This window comes from Dreissena polymorpha, chromosome 2 (assembly GCF_020536995.1).
Source record: "Dreissena polymorpha isolate Duluth1 chromosome 2, UMN_Dpol_1.0, whole genome shotgun sequence".
Taxonomy (NCBI): Eukaryota; Metazoa; Mollusca; class Bivalvia; order Myida; family Dreissenidae; genus Dreissena; species Dreissena polymorpha.
Window position 1 is genome coordinate 11,644,379 of NC_068356.1, and position 22,863 is coordinate 11,667,241.

The 22,863-nt window shown below is 36.6% G+C and overlaps 1 protein-coding gene across 3 annotated transcripts in view; it reads left to right on the plus strand.

The window, feature by feature from the left end:
• LOC127865836 (dual specificity mitogen-activated protein kinase kinase 4-like) overlaps positions 1–22,863 on the plus strand; it is a 47,080-nt gene that overhangs the window by 8,826 nt on the left and 15,391 nt on the right. The window contains exons 2-7 of one of the 3 annotated variants that reach the window (XM_052405868.1): positions 1,954–2,037; positions 12,380–12,482; positions 14,245–14,305; positions 14,916–15,029; positions 17,918–18,055; positions 20,626–20,745. In XM_052405868.1, coding sequence (XP_052261828.1) covers positions 1,954–2,037; positions 12,380–12,482; positions 14,245–14,305; positions 14,916–15,029; positions 17,918–18,055; positions 20,626–20,745 — 620 coding nt within the window. The remainder of the gene's footprint in view (positions 1–1,953; positions 2,038–12,379; positions 12,483–14,244; positions 14,306–14,915; positions 15,030–17,917; positions 18,056–20,625; positions 20,746–22,863) is intronic. The other 2 variants (XM_052405869.1, XM_052405870.1) reach the window with 2 other exon arrangements.

The following is a 22,863-nucleotide window of genomic DNA, read 5'->3' on the forward strand; positions in this document are numbered from 1 at the left end:
AAAATTCTCCCTCATGAGGATTGCGACCCGCTTCCCCTAAAATGGATTGAGGGCCCAGATTACATACATTTCTAAGCAATCAGCATTCTGAAACATGGTGTTACACAATTTCTGTTGTATCATTACTGTTTTATTCTTTTTAGCTCATATATTTTTTGAAAAAAAATTATGAGCTATTGTCATCACCTTGGCGTCGGCGTTGGCGTTGGCGTCGGCGTTCGGTTAAGTTTTGCGTTTAGGTCCACTTTTCTCAGAAAGTATCAATGCTATTGCATTCAAACTTGGTACACTTACTTACTATCATGAGGGGACTGGGCAGGCAAAGTTAGATAACTCTGGCGTGCATTTTGACAGAATTATGTGCCCTTTTTATACTTAAAAAATTGAAAATTTTGGTTAAGTTTTGCGTTTAGTTCCACTTTTCTCAGTAAGTATCAATGCTATTGCATTCAAACTTGGTACACTTACTTACTATCATGAGGGGACTGGGCAGGCAAAGTTAGATAACTCTGGCATGCATTTTGACAGAATTATGTGCCCTTTTTATACTTAGAAAATTGACAATTTTGGTTAAGTTTTGTGTTTAGGTCCATTTTATTCCTTAAGCATCAAAGCTATTGCTTTCATACTTGCAACACTTACTAACTATCATAAGGGGACTGTGCAGGCAAAGTAATGTAACTCTGACTGGCATTTTGACAGAATTATGTGCCCTTTTTATACTTAGAAAATTGAAAATTTGATTAAGTTTTGTGTTTAGGTCCACTTTATTCCTACAGTATCAAAGCTATTGCTTTCATACTTGCAAGATTTATGAACTATCATAAGGGGACCGTGCAGGCAAAGTTATGTAACTCTGACTGGCATTTGGACGGAATTATGGGCCCTTTATACTTAGAAAATTGAAAATTTGGTTAAGATTTATGTTTTGGTCCACTTTACCCCTAAAGTATCATAGATATTGCTTTCATACTTGGAACACTCACAAACTATCATAAGGGTACAGTAAAAGGACAAGTTGCATAACTCTGGTTGTCATTGTTACGGAATTATGGCCCTTTTTTGACTTAGTAACTTTTAATATAGGGTTAAATTTTGTGTTTCGATCCACTTTACTTCTTAAGTATCAAGGCTATTGCTTTCAAACTTCAAATACTTACATGCTATCATGAGGTTACTGTACCTGGCAACTTGAATTTTACTTTGACCTTTGAATGACCTTGACTCTCAAGGTCAAATTATTAAATTTTGCTAAAATTGCCATAACTTCTTTATTTATGATTAGATTTGATTGATACTTTGATGAAACTACTCTTACCTGACATACCACAATAGACTCCACCCAAACCATCCCCCGTGCCCTCCCCCCCTCCCCCCCCCCTCCCCCCTCCCCCCCCCTAATTTTTTTTTTTTTTTTTTTTTTTTAAGATCATCTCACAAATGACCACCACACCCTCACACTATACCCCCCCCCCCCCACCCCCCACCCCCCCCCCAATTTTTTTTTTGATTTTTTTTTTTTTTTTTTTTTTATTTAAGATCATCTCACAAATTACCACCACACCCTCACACTATACCCCCCCCCCCCCCCATTTTTTTTTTAAAAACAGTTATGTTTGAAATAACCGTCCAACCATCGCACCCAAACCCCCCCCCCCCCCCCCCCCCCCCATCGCCCCCCCACCCCCCCCCCCCCCTGATTTTTTTATTTTATTTTTTTTTCGCTATTTTGGAAGATAATGTAATAAATGTCCACAACCCCACACTATACACCCCTCTTCACTCCACTCCTCCCTCCTTTGTGATTGAAAATGAGAGTCCCTTCACCTTTAAAAAGAAAATAGATGAGCGGTCTGCACCCGCAAGGCGGTGCTCTTGTTTCTTTTTTGTAATGGTTCAGTTGCCCACACATCCATTTCTTATGTCTTCTTTGCTAATAAAAACTCAAATTAGGCTCTGAAGATACTAGCAAAAGTTCCACTAAACCAGAAATTGGAAGTCCAGGATCTCGTGCATTCCAACGAAGGCGGTTACCAGGTAATGCAGGAATTGTAGGAACAAAATGTATACTGCACATAGTTGGTGGTGGAAATAGTCACTGTTGGTCCTATCAATGTTGCAGATGTGAATTTGAAGATATATTTGTAATGGATTTAATTAGCTGAATTGTTGGTGTTTTAATTGAGAGAACACATTCAATGAAATTTATTTGTTTTTATACGCCCGTCTATGACGGGACGTATTATGGTATACCCCGCGTCTGTCCGTCCGTCTGTCCGTCCGTCCGTCTGTCCGTCCGTCCGTCCGTCTTAATATTGATAAACCCTGATCCCCTTTCGTTTTTGACGGAATTCTGAATTGTCGTTCCAGAGTTATGGGACTTTGTTCGTCAAAATTTCGTGATTTCATTGAATGTCCTACCGTAGCCGTCCGTCCGTCCGTCTGTTAATGTCGTACGCTACGTCAAATATCCTTTGACAGATTTTCTTCAAATTTTAACACAATCTTAATATTGATAAACCCTGATCCCCTTTCGTTTTTGACGGAATTCTGAATTGTCGTTCCAGAGTTATGGGACTTTGTTCGTCAAAATTTCGTGATTTCATTGAATGTCCTACTGTAGCTCAAATATCCTTCGATGGATTTTTTTTTTTTTTTTTTTAGTATCCCTGAAAAATTGAACAAGGTGAGCTTTTTTCTATTCCGATTGTACACTACCACTTACCCATCTACATTTCTCTTTTATTATTGGTCAAAATATCTATAACAGGTTTACTTCAACTCCATATCCTTTAAAGAAATGCATACATATACTCAAAAAAAGATATGGTATGAATGTCAAGGAGACGGCGCTCCATGCTCATGTACTTATAAAATAAACCATGTATTCAAATACAAATAAACTGAAGTAAAAAAATGATTCAAAGGGTTATTTATTACCTTACTACTTCATTGGCGAACGACGGGCGTATCATGCGCTCATGGCGCAGCTCCTCAGTTAGCTAAACTTTTCAGCAAATTATCCAAGGTAATAATACTCACCCACATGTCAGCATGCTTGTAATGGTCTGATTAAACAAAATATCTTATATAGACTTAAGTATTTTGACCCCTGAACATGTATTTTAGCCCCTGTAAGGAAGGGGTCATTTTGCTCCTGGATTTCAAAAGCTGCTGTATTGAAATCCCTGTTTCGTTCTGGAATATTGTGCATAGGAAGCTTAGATGCAGACCTTGCTTTCAAAGTTAATTAAATCAGGGCTTTAGATAACAAGCGTACTTGCGTTATTACGCAATTAAAATAACCAAAAACGTAATTAAATTAGAAATAAAGCGTACAAAAACGCAAATACAAATTTAATAATGCAATTCCAGTAAAAAACCTTGCGTCACGAAACGCAATTCTTATGAACACAGGGCGTATTTTCAAACTGGCTATTTTGGTACAAAAATGTATCGGATAGTTTATATGCTGTTTTATGAAGAAATGAAGGCAGTCTTTTCAGGGGTAATCAATCTTTGGGGTATTATTGTAATTATTCTTAGACCAGTCCGATTTCTACTTTCATTGTCAAGGTTTTAAACTCAAAATGACCCGAAAACAGGGTGCATCACTTAAAACAGCCATAACTTCATCAATTGTGCAGCTATTTTCACGAACTCTGTCCTATTCAATGCAAAAATGAATGAACTTTATTCAGAAGTTCAGTAATTGTTTTTTGTTATGTACAGGTGCCTTTTTGAATTCTTTTTGTATAAATAATATAGTAACCTTAGTAGATTTTTATTATATTATATATTTCATTCCCTAAATTACCCAATTGAGTTAGAAAACTGGGGTGAAAAACCCAATTTAGCTCAAAAGTAGGGGGTGAAAATTTTTGCTATAACTATTGAATTTACAAAAACCCAATTGTTGTCAAAAACAGGGAGTGAATTACCCAATATACCCCAAAAGTTATCTATAGCCCTGTTAAATTCAACTAAATTAGTTAGTAAAAAATTCAAAAACCAAAATTCATGGCATGGTCACATATCTTGTTGTAATGTATACTTTTTATGCCCCCGGTAGAGTGCCATATAGCAGTTGAACTATCCGTCTGTCTGTCTGTCTGTCCGTCCCTCCGTCCGAAAACTTTAACATTGCCATAACTTTTGCAGTATTTAAGATAGCAAGTTGATATTTGGCATTCATGTGTATCTCATGTAGCTGCACATCTTGAGTGGTAAAAGGTTAAGGTCATCCTTAAAGGTCAAAGGTCAAAAAACATATCCAAGGGAAGTAACAATCTTTATAGGGAGATAATTTTATATTTATCATTTTGCGAACAGATCATTTTTACAAGGGAAGTAATATTTTCTAAAGGGATGTAAAAAAATAAATAAATCAAAGTGGCGCAGTAGGGGGCATTGTGTTTTGACAAACACATCTCATCTGTAAGTTTACATTTACTGAATAATAACTACATATATACAGGCCTTTTTCTGTCTATTTTTGGAAAATGTACCTAGCAAAATTGGGATTTTTCAAGTCGCAAAATATTCCAAATTGGGAAGAATTTTCATCGACAAAAGAATTATTTGGGAAATTATTTTTATGATTTTTCTTATTTAATCTAATGTTTTCATACATAGGTATTGCCCAAAAATGCTAAGAAAGTATTAACAAGTTTTTTACCATGCAACAGTCATTGTACACTGTTAACATAAGTATGTGTTTGACAAAAAAACAACAGACTTTGTTATGCTTGAAGTTCAAATAAAATACATAGCTGGATATGTCATTACGGACTTTTGATGAATATTCACAGTCAAAGGACCTGCATCCAACATATTTTTATTCAAAATTCAAGTTGCCAAATGTCTGAATGCAACCATTTTTTGAAACACAAAAGTAACACAAAAGTAAAGCTGAAAATCATAAATGTACAGTATTGAAATGTTAACAAGCTACAAAGGGTAGAGACTCTGAATCTAGTAGTAGCAAATGTTCATCACCTGCTTGATAATGGGCGAGTCAGGTTCTTGGTTTCTGTTACCATAGACTGACTGGCGGTAGTATTTCCCCCCAAAACATTCTGTTAGTGTGTGCCTTTCGAGTCAATTTTTTGGTATTTTTAGCTCACCTGAGCGATAGCTCGAGGTGAGCTATTGTGATCACTCAGCGTCCGGCGTCCGTCCGTCCGTCTGTAAACAATTTGTAAACATCTTCTTCTACTAAACCATTGAGCCAATTTCAACTAAATTTCATGTGGAGCATCCCTAGGTCATGGGACAAAAGAATTGTTAAAAAAATTTGATCACATAACCAAGATCGCCGCCATGACCATATATGGTAAAAACCTTAAAAAATCTTCTTGTCAGAAACCGCTCATCAGATTTTCAAAAAATTTCACAGGGATGACCTTTGAGGGCTCCCCTGAAAAAGTTGTTCAAAGAAATTTGATTCGTCAAAAAACATGGCCGCAGAAGCTCGTTGAACTTTGCATGTTTATTCGTTTTTGCCTATTTTGTGAAAACTTTCAAAAATCTTCCACATTTTTTGTCCGATCCTTTCCAAATTTGCACAGTGTCTTTATATCAATGAGGACACGAACCCTACAAAAAATGAGCATTATTGGTCCATGAAGTACAGAATTACCTCCCCTTGAATTGAGAAAATGGTGTTTATGCAATAAAGTCCAAATTTTTCATCCAATTCTTTCCAAACTTGTAAGGATTTAGCATGGTTCAAACAAGGGAAACAACTACGGTTTATGCATGTTCTTTTTATTACAGATTTGCCTCCCTTTAATTCATTCAAAATCTCATTTTACAGCAGAGATTCCAAATCTGACCTGTAAATGAGCCCCATATTTACTGCTGGTGCTATGTTACCTTTTCCCATTTGATCATTCTTAAGTATTGGTCTTGTAATGCTGCTACTGCTACTGCTACTGCTACTGCTACTACTACTACTACTACTACTACTACTACTACTACTACTACTACTACTTCTACTACTACTACTACTACTACTACTACTTCTACTACTACTACAACTACTACTACTACTACTACTACTACTACTACTACTACTACTACTACTACTACTACTACTACTAATACTACTACTACTACTAGTACTACTACTACTAGTACTACTACCACCACCACCACCACGTCTACTATTACTACTTCTACTACTACTGCCACTACTACTACTACTTTACACTACTACTACTACTACTACTACTACTACTACTACTACTACTACTACTACTACTACTACTACTACTACTACTACTACTACTTCTACTACTACTACTACTACTACTTCTACTACTACTACTACTACTACTACTACTACTACTACAACTACTATTACTACTACTACTACTACTACTACTACTACTACTACTACTACTACTACTACTACTACTACTACTACTACTACTACTACTACACCACCACCACCACCACCACCACCACCACCACCATTCACAGTGACAAAAAACGTATTCACACAATGGCTGCTACTACAACTTATAGCCCATATAGGGGGGCATGCATGTTTTACAAACAGCCCTTGTTTCTATGGGATTTTAACCACAACTGTTCATGTTTATCTCCGACACATATTTTTAGGTCACCTGTCATGAAGTGACACGGTGAGCTTATGTGATCGTGTGATGTCCGGCGTCCGTTGTGCGTGTGTCCGTGCGTCCGTCCGTCAACAATTTGTTTGTGTAGACAGTAGAGGTCACAGGCTGCATCCAATCTTGATGAAATTTGGTCAAAATGTTTATCTTGATGAAATCCGGTTTGGGATTGTATTTGGGTCATCTGGGGTCAAAAACAAGGTCACTAGGTCAAATAATAGAACAACCTTCTGTAGACAATAGAGGTCACAGTTTTCATCCAATCTTTATGAAATTTGGTCAGAATGTTTATCTTGATGAAATCTGGGTTGGGATTTTATTTGGGTCATCTGGAGTCAAAAACTAGGTCACTAGGTCAAATAATAGAAAAACCTTGTGTAGACATTAGAGATCACAGTTTTCATCCAACCTTTATGAAATTTGGTCAGAATTCTTGATGAAATCTGGGTGGGATTGTATTTGGGTCATCTGGGGTAAAAATCTAGGTCAAATAAATAGAAAAACCTTGTTTGACAATAGAGGTCACAGTTTTCATCCAATATTTATGAACTGTGGTCAGAATGTTTATCTTGATGAAATCTGGATTGGGATTGTATTTGGGTCATCTAGAGTCAGGAACTAGGTCACTAGGTCAAATCATAGAAAAACATTGTGTAGACAATAGAGGTCATAGTTTTCATCTGATCTTAATGAGTCAGGTGAGCGATTCAGGGCCATCATGGCCCTCTTGTACTTTGTTAGTACTTCGAATTATGCGACATTTTTAAGACTGCGTCCGATTTACGTATTTTTACCCAAATTTACTCTTTCAAACCACAGTAGCTTTGAAAGTGAAACTAGCCCACTTTAATTTACCTCAGACCATCGATATCGATTCTCAACCAATTAACAATAATTAATGCGTACACATGGTTATCACTTGTTGTGTACATACCTGATAATTCTGAATAATCCAGCACTTCAATATTTAAAAGCTAATTCTGACCGAAAATGACCGTAAATGTGTATTAAGAAATGCATAGACACAAGCGACTGCCATTTTGTCTGAAGTCTCAAGATCGCAAAATTGCATTATGGAACATTCGATACGATGACGTTTTACGCATTGGCACGTTAAAACATGGCGCCCAATTATTTAAAACACTGTAGCTACCGGGAAACGCATTTTTGGCTTCGATTATTTCGGTCGGAAATTGGGAATTTTTTTTTTTATAATTGGGGAAAAAATACATATTTGGCATTGGGAATGGGTCCGACTATCGGACCCGTGAGATAGGCAAAAAAAGGCCTGATATATACAGCATAAAAAATTATCAAATACTGTATTTGTGGTCATAATATCAAGTGACTTGTAAGAAAATAAACATTATACTGGAATGCAGAAGGATAGTTGAGCACTGTCTTGGGACAGCACTTGTTTAAGTTATGATCTCTTATCAAAATGAATGTACAGTGCTCATATAAAATAAGTGTGTTTTAAGGTTAAATGTGTTTGAACTTTTGAAATTAATGGGAATTCTTGATTACACTACTGAGTACATGTATATCCATTATGGTCATCCTGAAATGCATTAATTTACTGGCAGCATGCAGCTTTTGATTGGTCGCCACACTAACCTCTTGTATGTATTTTAACTTACTAACTAGTAACTTACTGAAACTAACAACTAATTGACGAGTTTTACATTCCCAATTTAAGGTATCACAACACAATATTAAATCGTTGATTCCAAAGGGATGCTCGAAATGTGCAGTTCTATTCTATTTTTGGTTAAGGGGAGAAAAGAGGCCCCTTGCGAAGAAGGTTTTTTTGGCCCTTCTATTATATAGTGTCATTTTACTTAAATATCTATAAATAATCACTAAAATTATGCTAACTTTAATTAGCTAAAATCTCTTCGAAATTTCAGAAGTAATTGTCATTATAAGTGTTACGCAGAGACCGCAACATTTCCATTTTATCGCAAAATGTTCTCAACTGTGGCGTAAAAAGTCACTTGCGATTAATGTTGCACACAAAAAGCGTGAGTTTAATTTTAAATAATTTGGAAAAAATGGGGTTGAATATTACATTTCTCTAAGTTCAAAGTGTACAAATCGAATGTTTGTTGAAGATCTTCATCTGATTGGTTGAATCAAATATGGCACACGATCCTGTCTTACAGGACTCAGACTAAGTTCAAATTTGAGGTGAAAGTGACTTCTCCAACAGCTGAGGAGTGAGGCAACTTAAAGGAGCAGTTGACTTGTTACTGGTCAGCGTTTAATAAACTCTTCACTTGTTTTATACCACTCATTACACCATGCATGTCATTATTAATCAGAAACAACTTACATTTGGCAGTTTGGGGGAAATATTACAAATATAAACCAATACACTTTAGTGCAAATGTTGTGTGATTGATGTAATTAACTAAGTTTAATTAATATATTTAACCCTTAACCTGCTATGTATGTTATAACTGAAAAGCCTCATTACTGATGAATTAATTTCTATAATAGAGGCTGAAATGGGTCATCAATTTCAAAAGGCTTCATTTAATTTGTTATAAGACATAAGTGAATAAAACCTTTACTTTCTTATTTGTCTTTGATTGTTGATTATGATGATACTTTAAAAATTTTGATTTTTTTAACTCTACAGGTTTATTATTAGCGAGGCTGTTTTCAGAAAAAACCCGAGGTATTGTCATAGCCTGCTCGCCGTCCTCCGGCGTCTTGCTAAAACCTTTACATTGCCTCTTAAATCAAAGTGCTTCCACATACAACTGTGAAACTTCATATGTAGATGCACCTTGATGAGTTGTACACGCCACACCCATTTTGGGTCACTATGTCAAAGGTAAAGGTCACTATGACCTAAAAAAAAGATAAAAAAATTCTGACAAGCTTTCGCAGCCGAGCGTGGCACCCGTTTTGCGGTGCTCTTGTTTTATAAAAATTATAACAAAAGCAGTAATGCTCTGTATCTTTTCTTTGTAAATTTTCATCAAAAATCAAATTTTTATCTTCTAACACATTTTAAATAAAAACAAAAAAAATCTTAAACCCATTTATGACTGGCGTCTAGAAAAAAGGCTTAGGCAAACAGCGTAGACCCAGATGAGATGCCGCATGATGCTGCGTCTCATCAGGGTCTGCGCTGTTTGCTTAAAGGAATTTCTGTAAGAAATATTCTAAATATAGAAATAAATATACTAGACATCCCCAATTATGCCCCCCTTCGAAGAAGAGGGGGTATATTGCTTTGCACATGTCGGTCGGTCTGTCGGTCCGTCCACCAGGTGGTTTCTGGATGATAACTCAAGAACGCTTGTGCCAAGGATCATGAAACTTGATAGTTAGATTGATCATGACTCGTAGATGACCCCTTTTGATTTTCAGGTCACTAGGTCAAAGGTCAAGGTCAAGGATGATCCGAAATAGTAAAATGGTTTCATAACTCAAGAACGCTTAGGCCTAGGATCATGAAACATGATAGGTAGATTGATCATGACTTGCAGATGACCCCTATTGATTTTCAGGTCTCTAGGTCAAAGGTCAAGGTCACAGTGACCTGAAATAGTAAAATGGTTTCTGGATGATAACTCAAGAACGCTTATGCCTAGGATCATGAAACTTCGTATGTAGATTGATCATGACTCGCAGATGACCCCTATTGATTTTCAGGTCACTAGGTCAAAGGTCAAGGCCAAGGATGATCCGAAATAGTAAAATGGTTTCCGGATGATAACTCAAGAACGCTAATGCCTAGGATCATGAAACTTGATAGGTAGATTGATCATGACTCGCAGTTGACCCCTATTGATTTTCAGGTCACTATATCAAAGGTCAAGATCACGGTGACCTGAAATAGTAAAATGGTTTCCGGATGATAACTCAAGAACGCTAATGGCTACGATCATGAAACTTCATAGGTACATTGATCATGACTCGCAGATGACCCCCATTAATTTTGAGGTCACTAGGTCAAAGGTCATGGTAACCCAAAATAGTAAAATGGTTTCCGGATGATAACTCAAGAACGCTTATGCATAGGATCATGAAACTTCATAGGTACATTGATCATGACTCGCAGATGACCCCTATCTATTTTGAGGTCACTAGGTCAAAGGTCAAGTTCATGGTGACCCAAAATAGTAAAATGGTTTCCGGATGATAACTGAAGAACGCTTATTCCTAGGATCATGAAACTTGATAGGTAGATTGATCATGACTCGCGGATGACCCCTATTGATTTTCAGGTCACTAGGTCAAAGGTCAAGGTCACGGTGACCCGAAATAGTAAAATGGTTTCAGGATGATAACTCAAGAACGCTTATTCCTAGGATCATGAAACTTGATAGGTAGATTGATCATGACTCGCAGTTGACCCCTATTGATTTTCAGGTCACTATATCAAAGGTCAAGGTCACGGTGACACGAAATAGTAAAATGGTTTCCGGATGATAACTTATGGCTAGGATCATGAAACTTCATAGGTACATTGATTATGACTGGCAGATGACCCCTATTGATTTTCAGGTCACTAGGTCAAAGGTCAAGGTCACAGTGACAAAAAACATATTAACACAATGGCTGTCACTACAACGTAGAGCCCATATGGGGGGCATGCATGTTTTACAAACAGCCCTTGTTTTGGAAATAAATTGATCCAATTTAGAAGGATGGGAGGCATAAATGGGTTAAAAAAAGATATACGGCTTTGATTGTGGTCGGTGTTTATGAATGATCAAAAGTTATATCTATGAGATCAAAAATAGTGAGTGCCTTTTTTTCTGCACAGTTCTTAGCTGCATCACACGCAAATCAATTACGGAAGGTTGCGCCAGATATCGTGGCTAATTTCGCTTTATTAGATATTATTACTCAGATATCTATATTTACAGAATAGAATAACGCAAGAAGCGTGAAAACAAATGAAAGCATTTAGGTCAGCCTGCAACACTCCAATCTTATTTGATTCCATTATTAGTAGTATCGTGAATCATCGTGCTCATGCTAGCTAATTGGTCTAAATGGATAAATATTTCTATTAAATTAATAAAAATTGGTCCTTTTCATGCAATTGTTGACAACACATTAAAAATCTATTATAGACATACCATAATAACATCGCCGAATATCTTTATTTAGTATCTTTCTGATAAAAATTAACTTCAAGTTTACGTGAAAGCGTTTATATAACGATACAAATTTCACAATATGATTTGAATTGATTTGATAAGAATAGAAATTTATTTAGCAAAATATGTGCTTTTGAATCTATCTATGAACTTGAATAAAATGATTAAATCTAGTCATGTTTCATTTATCAGTTTAAAAAAATCACAGTAGTACACGTGCAAATGAATAATAAATGCATCAAATCTGAATGAATAGAAATTAATAAACTCAGTAGAAACATGTTTTAAAGCATAAATATGCAGGATCTTATATTCTTATTATTTTTATATTATTTTTTTTTCATGAGGGAAGTATAAGTGTGAAGTAATAAATTAATCAACATCTAAAATCTGCTAGCCATAGTAACCCAAATAAAGATTTTCAGACTTTTGATGTGAATGTCCAGTTTGGAGCCATTTTCTAGGAGAATTAGCCTTAGCAAGATTTTAACACACATACATAGATAAAACTGCACTGTAAGTCCTTTCAGACCATTTATAATAATGGTCGTGGCAAGGCATTTTTGTTTGTACGTTTGTTCCTTAAATTTAAGAAGATTTTTTTTGTTTCAGACAATGTTAGAAACCGCCTGCAGTTGAATTTCCAATCCTCCAATTCAGGAAGTAATAATGGAACATCACCAAGTCTCAAGGAACTGGGGATCAGAACAACCATGTAAGACTTGATGTTGGTCATATTTAAATCAGGGTGTTAAAATCAACTTGCATGCTCGCATTGATGACTGAAAATTGGCTCTGGGTGAGTATGATTTCTGAAATACCTGCCCTGATCCAGTGATCCCATTTGTAGCTCACCTGAGCACAATGTGCTCATGGTGAGCTTTTTTGATAGCCTTTTGTCCGTTGTCCGTCGTCCGTTGTCTGTCGTCCGTTGTGCAACGTCAACATTTGCCTTGTTCACTCTCTAGTAGAGGCCACATTTATTGTCATATCTTCTTGAAATTTGGTCAGAAGATTGGTTTCAATGATATCTTGGATGAGTTCGAAAATGTTTACGTTTGCTTGAAAAACATGGCTGCCAAGGGGTGGGGCATTTTTCCTTATATGGCTATATATGGATATAGCAAAATCTTTTTAACACTGTAGAGGCCACATTTATTGTCCGATCCTCATAAAACTTGGTAAGAAGATTCATCCCAATAATATCTAGGATGAGTTCGAAAATGATGTTGGTTGGTTGAAAAACATGGCCGCCAGGGGGTGTATCTCATGGAGCTGCACATTTTGAGTGGTGAAAGGTCAAGGTCATCCTTCAAGGTCAAATATATGTGGCCAAAATCGCTCATTTTATGAATACTTTTGCAATATCCTAGATAGCAACTTGATATTTGGCATGCATGTGTATCTCATGGAGCCGCACATTTTGAGTGGTGAAAGGTCAAGGTCATCCTTCAAGGTCAAAGGTAAAAAATAAAATTCAAAGCGGCGCAGAAGGGGACATAGTGTTTCTGACAAACACATGCCGCACATTTTGAGTGGTGAAAAGTCAAGGTCATCCTTCAAGGTCAAAGGTAAAAAAAATAATCAAAGCGGCGCAAAAGGGGACATAGTGTTTCTGACAAACACATTTCTTGTTAAATTGAAGAAGAATGTTCAATATTTAGATACGGAATGAACGAGTACACCAGCCTGCACACTGTCTAACAGTCTGGCCGAATGTTGAAAATGCGGCATACTCCCGGTCTCTTATAAAATAAGGGAGATCACTGCGCAGGAGAGTGCTCGTATTTTAGCTTAATTGCTCCGCAAATAGCACTGACAATGTAATGGCGTGTCAACATCCAGTTTTGTAAAACTTAATTACGGCTTTAATACAATGTATTTTTTTTTATTCCTCGACCCGACTGGTTATCCACGGACAACTTAATTGAAACAAATCAGTTGCCCAGACAAGCAAATGTATGACTCGGGCAACTCGGACATTTGATTTTGCCACCCCTGATGGGGGTATATTGTAGTACATGTATCTCTGTCATTCAGTTAGTTTGTCAGTGGGGCGTTTTGTCCATATAAAAGATAAGTTTGTGGTGCAAACTAGTTCCACATTTCTCAAGTGATTAAATTGAAACTTAAAAATTAAATTCAAATATCTCATGCTTTATCACCATGAAGTGTAGATGTACAATCCTTTTTTTTCATCAACAGTGATCCACTGAGTTACTTGCTCTTGTAAATAGCTTACAAATGGGTAGAGATGTTGTTTTAGCTTTAGTTTTGGTAACGTAAAGCTAGTACTGGTAAGAAGGCTTTCAGAGAACTTGTGACTGTCAACATCAAATTAGATGTTTATAATCGTACGATGTTAGAAGTGAAAATGTACAGTAAAGAAAATCATCTGCTTATACAATATTTAAACAGAAAAACATGTTCTTGATGTATGTTTATATTAGGTAATTAGGTTATGTGTCATTTTTCAGTGAGCGCTTACGATCTCAGGGTGGTTTGGAATCTGCAGGAAAACTCAAAGTGAATAATACGGTAATAATAACTTGTATAAACAACTTGTGCCGTAACTTTATAATAGTAAGCCATTTTAGAAAAAAAATAATTTGGAGACAGTTTCTATTTTGTTGTGAACAGTGAGAGGATATGCGTTTTTTAGACATATGTTAGAGCATAAAACAGTTGATAAAGGATGTTAAACGGCTCAATAAAAATGTTTTTGTAAAGTTTTTGACAAAACAATCACTAATAGCAAATCAGCTGAAAAAAGCTGTCAAACAGCATTAAGAGGAAAGTATAAAGCATGTGATGCAGTTAAATACGATAAGTGTGGGCATGTCCTTTAAGTTTTTTAATTACTGTGTTTTGGTGCATGATGAAGAGTTGTGCACTTATACATAAATCAACCACAGGTAAAAATGTGTTGGTTAAAGCATTACAAATAACTCTCAGGACCCGCTTACTCTCTTCCTCCTGGGCTCTTTCCCAGGGCTTTGCCATCAACCCACCAGGAGCCTCTAGGGGCCACTGGACTCCAGCGATTATTTTTTAATTCTACAAAATCACCCATGAATTTTTTGGTACCAGTATTTTCTTGTGATTTTGTTTGTTTTTATTAGGCACAACATATTAAATGTGTTTGCAGGAGTACAACTTCACTGCCGATGATATGAGAGACCTTGGTGAGATAGGCAGAGGAAATTATGGAACTGTGAATAAAATGCTTCATGAAAAGAGCAACACAATCATGTCTGTGAAGGTACTGTTGTTAAGACAATTCTTTTCTATTTGCAATTTAGCCTGGCTTTTGTATATTGTATCCCATTTTCGTGTTCAAAACTTTTAGAAGCTCAAAGAAATGGTTCAGAAAAATGTATTGTTGTACAGTTTTGGGAAATGCATCGTACTACTATATTTGGAATCTTTGAAATTACATTTTCTGTTGTAAACTTAATATATATTCAATACCAATAGTAACTTTGTCAAAAAAAAAATAAAATAATGGATATTGCAGGGCTCAACATTAACCTAAAAACCAACTTGCCCTGCCGGGCAAGTACTTAGAAAATCTACTAGCCCTGAACGTAAAGTCACTTGCCCTAACATGAAATATCACATTAACTGTAAACCTCATATTTTTTAATCAACATCAAAATGATACACCACAAAACCGTTTTTTTTTGCACATTTACAAAATGATTACAGCAATTTTAGTCTAATTAAAGTCTAAATGTTATGCTCTTTGTTCTTTTTTGCACTTGCCTGGGCGGACAACTAGATTATAAAATAACTTGCCCGGACCCAACTTTTACTTGCCAGGGGCAATAGGACAACTGTTAGTGTTGAGCCCTGTATTGGTTATTGAAGTATTGACCAATTGTTCCCTCATCTGATGATTTAAATCACAGGGGCGATAGTTGGATTGGTTTGATAAGAAACATTGGAAAGACAAACTGTCCTTTATTGCCTAAATAATCAAGACTTTCCTATCAATTATTTTGATCCAAACACTATGTATAATTTGTTTGTATATCATCGGTAATGAATGAGAATGTCATTTAATGTATAATAAATTATTGATTTATATACTTCTCCCCCCCTGTGAAAATATTGTTTCAATAAAATTAATCAAAATTAAACACATTTTTATAAAGACTCAATCTTTTATTTTATTTTTAGCTCCACTGGCCATAGGCCAGAAGAGCTTATGGGATGGCATGGTGTCTGTCTGTCTGTCTGTCTGTCTGTCTGTCTGTCTGTCTGTCTGTCTGTCTGTCTGTCTGTCTGTCTGTCTGTCTGTCTGTCTGTCTGTCTGTCTGTCTGTCTGTCTGTCTGTCTGTCTGTCTGTCTGTCTGTCTGTGTGTGTGTGTTGCGTTAGACTTTCTCTTGTTTATCCGATAAAGTCCACATTTTTCATCCGATTCTTTTCAAACTTGTTCAGTGTGTTGATATTAATGAGTACTCGAACCCTATGTAAAATGGGTTACATCAGAGAAAAATGTCCAGAATTATCTCCCCTTGAATTTGAGAAAATTGTGAAATAAGGCAGCGCCCTCACTCTACTTTGGGGAAGGGGTCTGCAGCCCTAGGGAGGGGGAATTTTTTGTAAATGGGGGAATTTTTATAAACAAACAACAACTGTGTTTAACTGTTATATACATATATTTCTATATGTGATTGTCTATAGGACAGAAAGGTGGACTTTTACTCAATCTAGTGACTATATAACAGTAATCTAATTTAAATGTGTTTCGGTAGGTAGGCTTTTTTTTTTCTTACCACAACATTTAATTGAATATTTAACTCAATGAGAATGTTATTATTTTCTGGTATCAGCAGTGTGAAATGCATGACGACATAGTACTAACTTTCAGATATAATTCTTAATAAGAAGATGTTTGATCAAGATTGTCTTTCTCTGTAAATTATTGTACAAATAAATATTATTTTAAAACTAAAGACTGCATTTTGAATAAAGCATTTATTGACTAGAATAAATGTAAATGAAACAAAACATTAACAAAAATAGCAGTGCTGAATGATTCAGACGCTTTCCGCAGTTGCGTAAATTTCGGACATAAAATTCTGACGCGGAATTTGTAACAGAAAAAGCTTTTGTCTTTATCTGTAAATTACTGTACAAATAAATATTCTTTGAAAACTGAAGACTGCATTTTGAAGAAAGCATTTATTGATAAGAATAAATGTCAATGAAACAAAACAATAACAAAAATAACAGTTCTGAACGATCCAGACGCTCTCCGCAGTTGGGTAAAATTCGGACATTAAATTCGGATGCGGATTTTATAACAAAAAAAACTTTTGAGTCGGCGGTTAAAAAATAGGGTCGTCGGGTAACCGGAAACAAGACTTCTTTTTCGTTAGGACTATATTGGACAAAGCGATATAATGGACAGTACTTTATTGGAGTCAATTTTCAACTATAAATCAGCATTTTTTTTGTTTTCATCCAATCATTTCCAGACTTGTACAATGTCTTTATCTGAATGATGAGTCAAACACTATTGAAAATGAGCAATATCGAAGTTATAAGTCCAGAATTATCTCCCTTGAATTTGAAAAAAAAGGGGAAATCTTTAACATTTTGCCATAACTTTTGCAATATTGAAGATAGCAACTTCATATTTGGCATGCATGTGTATCTCATGGAGCTGCACATTTTGAGTGGTGAAAGGACAAAGTCATCCTTCAAGGTGAAAGGTAAAAAAAAAATCAAATCAAAGCGGCGCAGAAGGGGACATAGTGTTTCCGACAAACACATTTCTTGTTTGTTAACATATAAAGTTCTATCCTTTTGAAACTTCAACGGATGTTTTATATCGTCAAGGGCCAGAACCCCATTGAGAGTGAAGAAAATTTGTCCAACTTATTGTTGAAAAGGAGCCATTTGAAGTTTAAATTTTACGTTTCTTCTTGTTTATGCGATTAATTTCCCATTTTGGGTCTGTTTGTTTAAAACTTACTCAGATTGTTCATACTATCAAGGGCTTAAGCCCTATTGATTCCAGCCAGTAGAGCGATTCAGGCCGTCATGGGCCTCTTGTTTAAAAACACACACTTGTTGAAAACTCCTTGCATGTAATAGAAGAATTATGAATATGTACTTTTCTAACATTTCTGTACTAGCGTATTCGGTCTGTTGTGGATGAGAGAGAACAGAGACAGATGCTGATGGAGCTTGATGCAGTGATGAGAAGCAATGAGTGCCCATATATAGTGCAATTCTACGGCGCACTTTTCAAGGAGGTATCCTTTGCTAATTGTGTATGTTATTCTTTCATTTACAGAAATGCATGCAGGGCTCACACTGGCTCTTCTTTTCTGTCTTGAGCCAATTTTGTTTTTGATCAAGGTTGAGAAAATGTTGTTTTAATAAGTTGACTGTAGTCAACTCATACCTTAGTAAATATATGTCAGTGCAGGTTTACAAACATGAGTGCATTTGCTAATTATGTACCGGTAATTATGTAAAGTTTGTTGATTAGTAAGAGTGCACAAAAATTATCTACAAGTATTCTTGATCAAATTTTCACCAGTTCACTTGTTGCATAACTTACAAAGCCAAATGAAACATTGTACATCCATGGCTTTTTTATAGCAATAAAAATGATGTTTTTTTTGCATTTAAGTTAATGTGATATTTTCGTGAACGATTTTTTATATATATTTCTCAAATGGCTCAATTGACATATAACACTGTGAGCCCTGTGCATTTGTCTTTTACCAGTCATTTAATCAGCTTTAAGAAAAGAATTTTATTTCCATTTTGAGTATAAGCTTAAAACCATATCATCATTTATAAATTATGTTAAAATTATACAGATAAGAAAGGGATTATAAACCTTTTTAATGTCATTCACAACTTCCAATTTGTGGACAACTGTAAAATGGGTAATGGTCTGAGTTCATAGCACAGATATTTGTAGACATTTAAAGGGCCTCTGCCAATGTTTACTACCAATGATATTGCATTGTTGATGAAGTAAAATAACACATGTATCCAAAGAAGTGAAACCAAACTAATGGGTAATTTATTATAAAATAATATAAAAGTGAAACCCAATGTAGTACAATGTACAGCTGTAAATGACAGAATTGATTGACTGTTTTACAATGATCTGATATTATTGGTGTGTGATTTTACTGAAAAAAATACATTTTTGATGTTTACAAACCACTTTTTGTTCTTTTAGAGACGTCCTTAAACATAACAGAATGAAAAAAAGTGTTTATGATAAACATTATTATGCCCCTCTTCGAAGAAGAGGGGGTATATTGCTTTGCTCATGTCGGTCGGTCGGTTGGTCGGTATGTCGGTCCGTCCACCAGGTGGTTTCCGGATGATAACTCAAGAACGCTTGGGGCTAGGATCATGAAACTTCATGGGTAGATTGATCATGACTCGCAGATGACCCCTATTGATTTTGAGGTCACTAGGTCAAAGGTCAAGGTCACGGTGACCCGAAATAGTAAAATGGTTTCCGGATGATAACTCAAGAACGCTTGGGGCTAGGATCATGAAACTTCATGGGTAGATTGATCATGACTTGCAGATGACCCCTATTGATTTTGAGGTCACTAGGTCAAAGGTCAAGGTCGCGGTGACCCGAAATAGTAAAATGGTTTCCGGATGATAACTCAAGAACGCATACGCCTAGGATCATGAAACTTCATGGGTAGATTGATCATGACTCGCAGATGACCCCTATTGATTTTGAGGTCACTAGGTCAAAGGTCAAGGTCACGGTGACCCGAAATAGTAAAATGGTTTCCGGATGATAACTCAAGAACGCAAATGCCTAGAATCATGAAACTTCATGGGTAGATTTATCATGACTCGCAGATGACCCCTATTGATTTTCAGGTCACTAGGTCAAAGTTCAAGGTCACGGTGACCCGAAATAGTAAAATGGTTTTCGGATGATAACTCAAGAACGCAAATGCCTAGGATCATGAAACTTCATAGGTAGATTGATCATGGCTAGCAGATGACCCCTATTGATTTTGAGGTCACTAGGTCAAAGGTCAAGGTCACGGTGACCCGAAATAGTAAAATGGTTTCCGGATGATAACTCAAGAACTCATATGCCTAGGATCATGAAACTTCATAGGTAGATTGATCATGACTCGCAGATGACCCCTATTGATTTTGAGGTCACAAGGTCAAAGGTCAAGGTTACGGTGACCTGAAATAGTAAAATCATTTTCGGATGAATACTCAAGAACGCTTTTGCCTAGGATCATGACACTTCCTAGGTTCATTGATCGTGACTCGCAGATGACCCCTATTGATTTTCGGGTCACTAGGTCAAAGGTCAAGGTCACAGTGACAAAAAACGTATTCACACAATGGCTGCCAATACAACGGACAGCCCATATGGGGGGCATGCATGTTTTACAAACAGCCCTTGTTTATTCCTCTTAAGTCTACAAGTTCCTATGGTGTCCGTTGTAACTACTGTTTTGTATTTTTAAAAAGGCTTCATTTACCCAATTTAAATATGGATTAAATTCAGCTAATAAGGTCAGTTAAAGTAGAGCCTTGTTCAGGTAAAACAGCTTAATTCATGTGAGTGAAGTGTTGCCCCAGATTAGCCTGTACAGTCCATATATGCTAATAATGGGCAACACTTTTGGCTTTTATGGAATATTTGTTTCAAGGAAATCTCTTCTGAGCAAAATAATCCAGTTAAGGCTGAAAGTGTCGTCCCAGATTAGCCTGTGCAGACTGCATAGGCTAATCTGGGACAATAATTTACACACAAGCATTAATCACAGTTTTACCTGAACATGGCTCATAGTCATACAATACTGAATGTTGTTTTGTCTTGCAGGGAGATTGCTGGATATGCATGGAGCTTATGGATATTTCTTTAGATAAATTTTACAAATTCACTTATGGACATTTATCTTCACCAATACCAGAAGAAATATTAGGAAAAATAACTGTAGCAGTAAGTACTGTTAAATATATATTTTGTATATATTGATGCAGGGCTGGCATAGAATCAACATCCCACATGGTGAATCTAAATAATTGTGTATTTTTAACCAGGTTTTCCGAAGGAAGGCTGGTTTGCTGGCGGGCTGGCAGGCGGAGCAAGCTTGTCCGGGCCATAACTTTGTCGTTCATTGTCAGATTTTAAAATCATATGGCACATTTGTTCACCATCATTAGACAGTGTGTCGCGCGAAAGAATAACGTCGATATCTCCGTCACAATTTGAGTTTGAAGGTCAAAAATGGCCATAAATGAGCTTGTCTGGGCCAGTACTATGTCATTAATTGTGACATTTTAAAATCATTTGGCACATTTGTTCACCATTATTGAACGGTGTGTCATGCGAAAGAATTACGTCAATATCTCCAAGGTCAAGGTCGCCACAACTAAAAATAGATTGATTTTGAAACAACTATGTTACTATGAACAATCTGTAACAATGCACATTTTGATTTTGAGTTGTCTCTCTTTATCAGACTTTTTTTTTTCTTATTGAAATCAAGGTCAATTTTACACAAGGGGGTTAACAATACACATTTTGAATTGTCTCCCTTTATCAGACTTTTTTTCAACTGAAAACCTGGTTTTGTGACAATTTTGTCCCTTGTTAACAATAATGTCACTTAAACAAAAATAAAAAAGTAGTTTCCACCCAATAGCTTGAGTTTGATATTTGTTGATTTTATGCCCCCCTTCAAAGAAGAGGGGTCGTATTGATTTGCTGGATGTCAATCGGTCAGTCTGTCTGTAGGTAGACCAGTTTGTTGCGGATCAATAACTTATGAACAGATTACCAATTGGCTTGATTATTCCCAAGTGCATAAGCCTTAGACAGTGGATGACCCCTATTGAAATTGGGGTCAATAGTCTAAAGGTCAAGAAGGCTACTGTGAACACAGATGCTAACCACTGACTGCCAACTGAATTTATCTCTATTTCATTCTTTTCAATTATTATCTACTAAATCAGCGACATCAATTTTCAGGAAAGAGAATCAATTATTGCTGACTTTCTCATCTAACAACGATATAACGATTGTATTTCGATCTTCTTGACATCACTAGTTATAATACTATAATATTCTCAACCCATTTACTATAACAAAGATTAAATAGAAGTGTAATATTCTGTGTCAACAAAAACTAAAGTTAATTTAAGTGGCTAAGTCACACTAATATGATAAGATTAACTCTTTTTGTTGCAAAAAAAATCCTGTGTCAAGGCCCTATTTGGGGCTGCATCTGTCTCTGACTGCAAAGTTTTTGTTTTAACATTGTGTCTAGGCAGCTTACTTGCAGACCTGACTTGCAACTCATTAAATAATATAAACATCATCTAATAAATTACCACACCCCACATTATACCCCCCTCTCACCCCCACCCCCCCTACCCCCCACCCCTCCAAAAAAAAAATTATTATTTTTTAAACATCTAATAAATTACCACACCCCACATTATAACCCCCCTCTCACCCCCACCTACCCCCCACCCCTCAAATTTTTTTTTATTATTTTTAAACATCTAATAAATTACCACACCCCACAGATACCCCCCTCTCACCCCCCCCCCCCCCCCCCCCCCCCCCCCCCCCCCCCCCCAAATTTTTTTTTTAACAGCTAATAAATTACCACACCTCACATAATACCCCCCCCCCCTCCCCCAAACCCCCTACCCCCCACCCCACCCACCCCCAATTTTTTTTAACATCTAATAAATTACCAGACCCCACATTATAACCCCCCTCTTACCCCCCTACCCCCCACCCCCCCCCCATTTTTTTTAAAAAATTAATAAATTACCACACCCCACATTATACCACCCTCTCACCCCCACCCCCCCTACCCCCCCCCCCTCACCCAAAGATTTTTTTTTAAACATCTAATAAATTACCACACCCACATATAACCCCTCTCACCCCCCCCCCCCCCCTACTCCCCCCCGACCGCCCCCCCCCCCAAATTTTTTTAAAACATCTTATAAATAACCCCCACCCCACATAATACCCCCCCCCCTCTCACCCCCTACTCCCCCCACCCACCCACCCCCCTACTCCCCCCACCCACCCACCCCA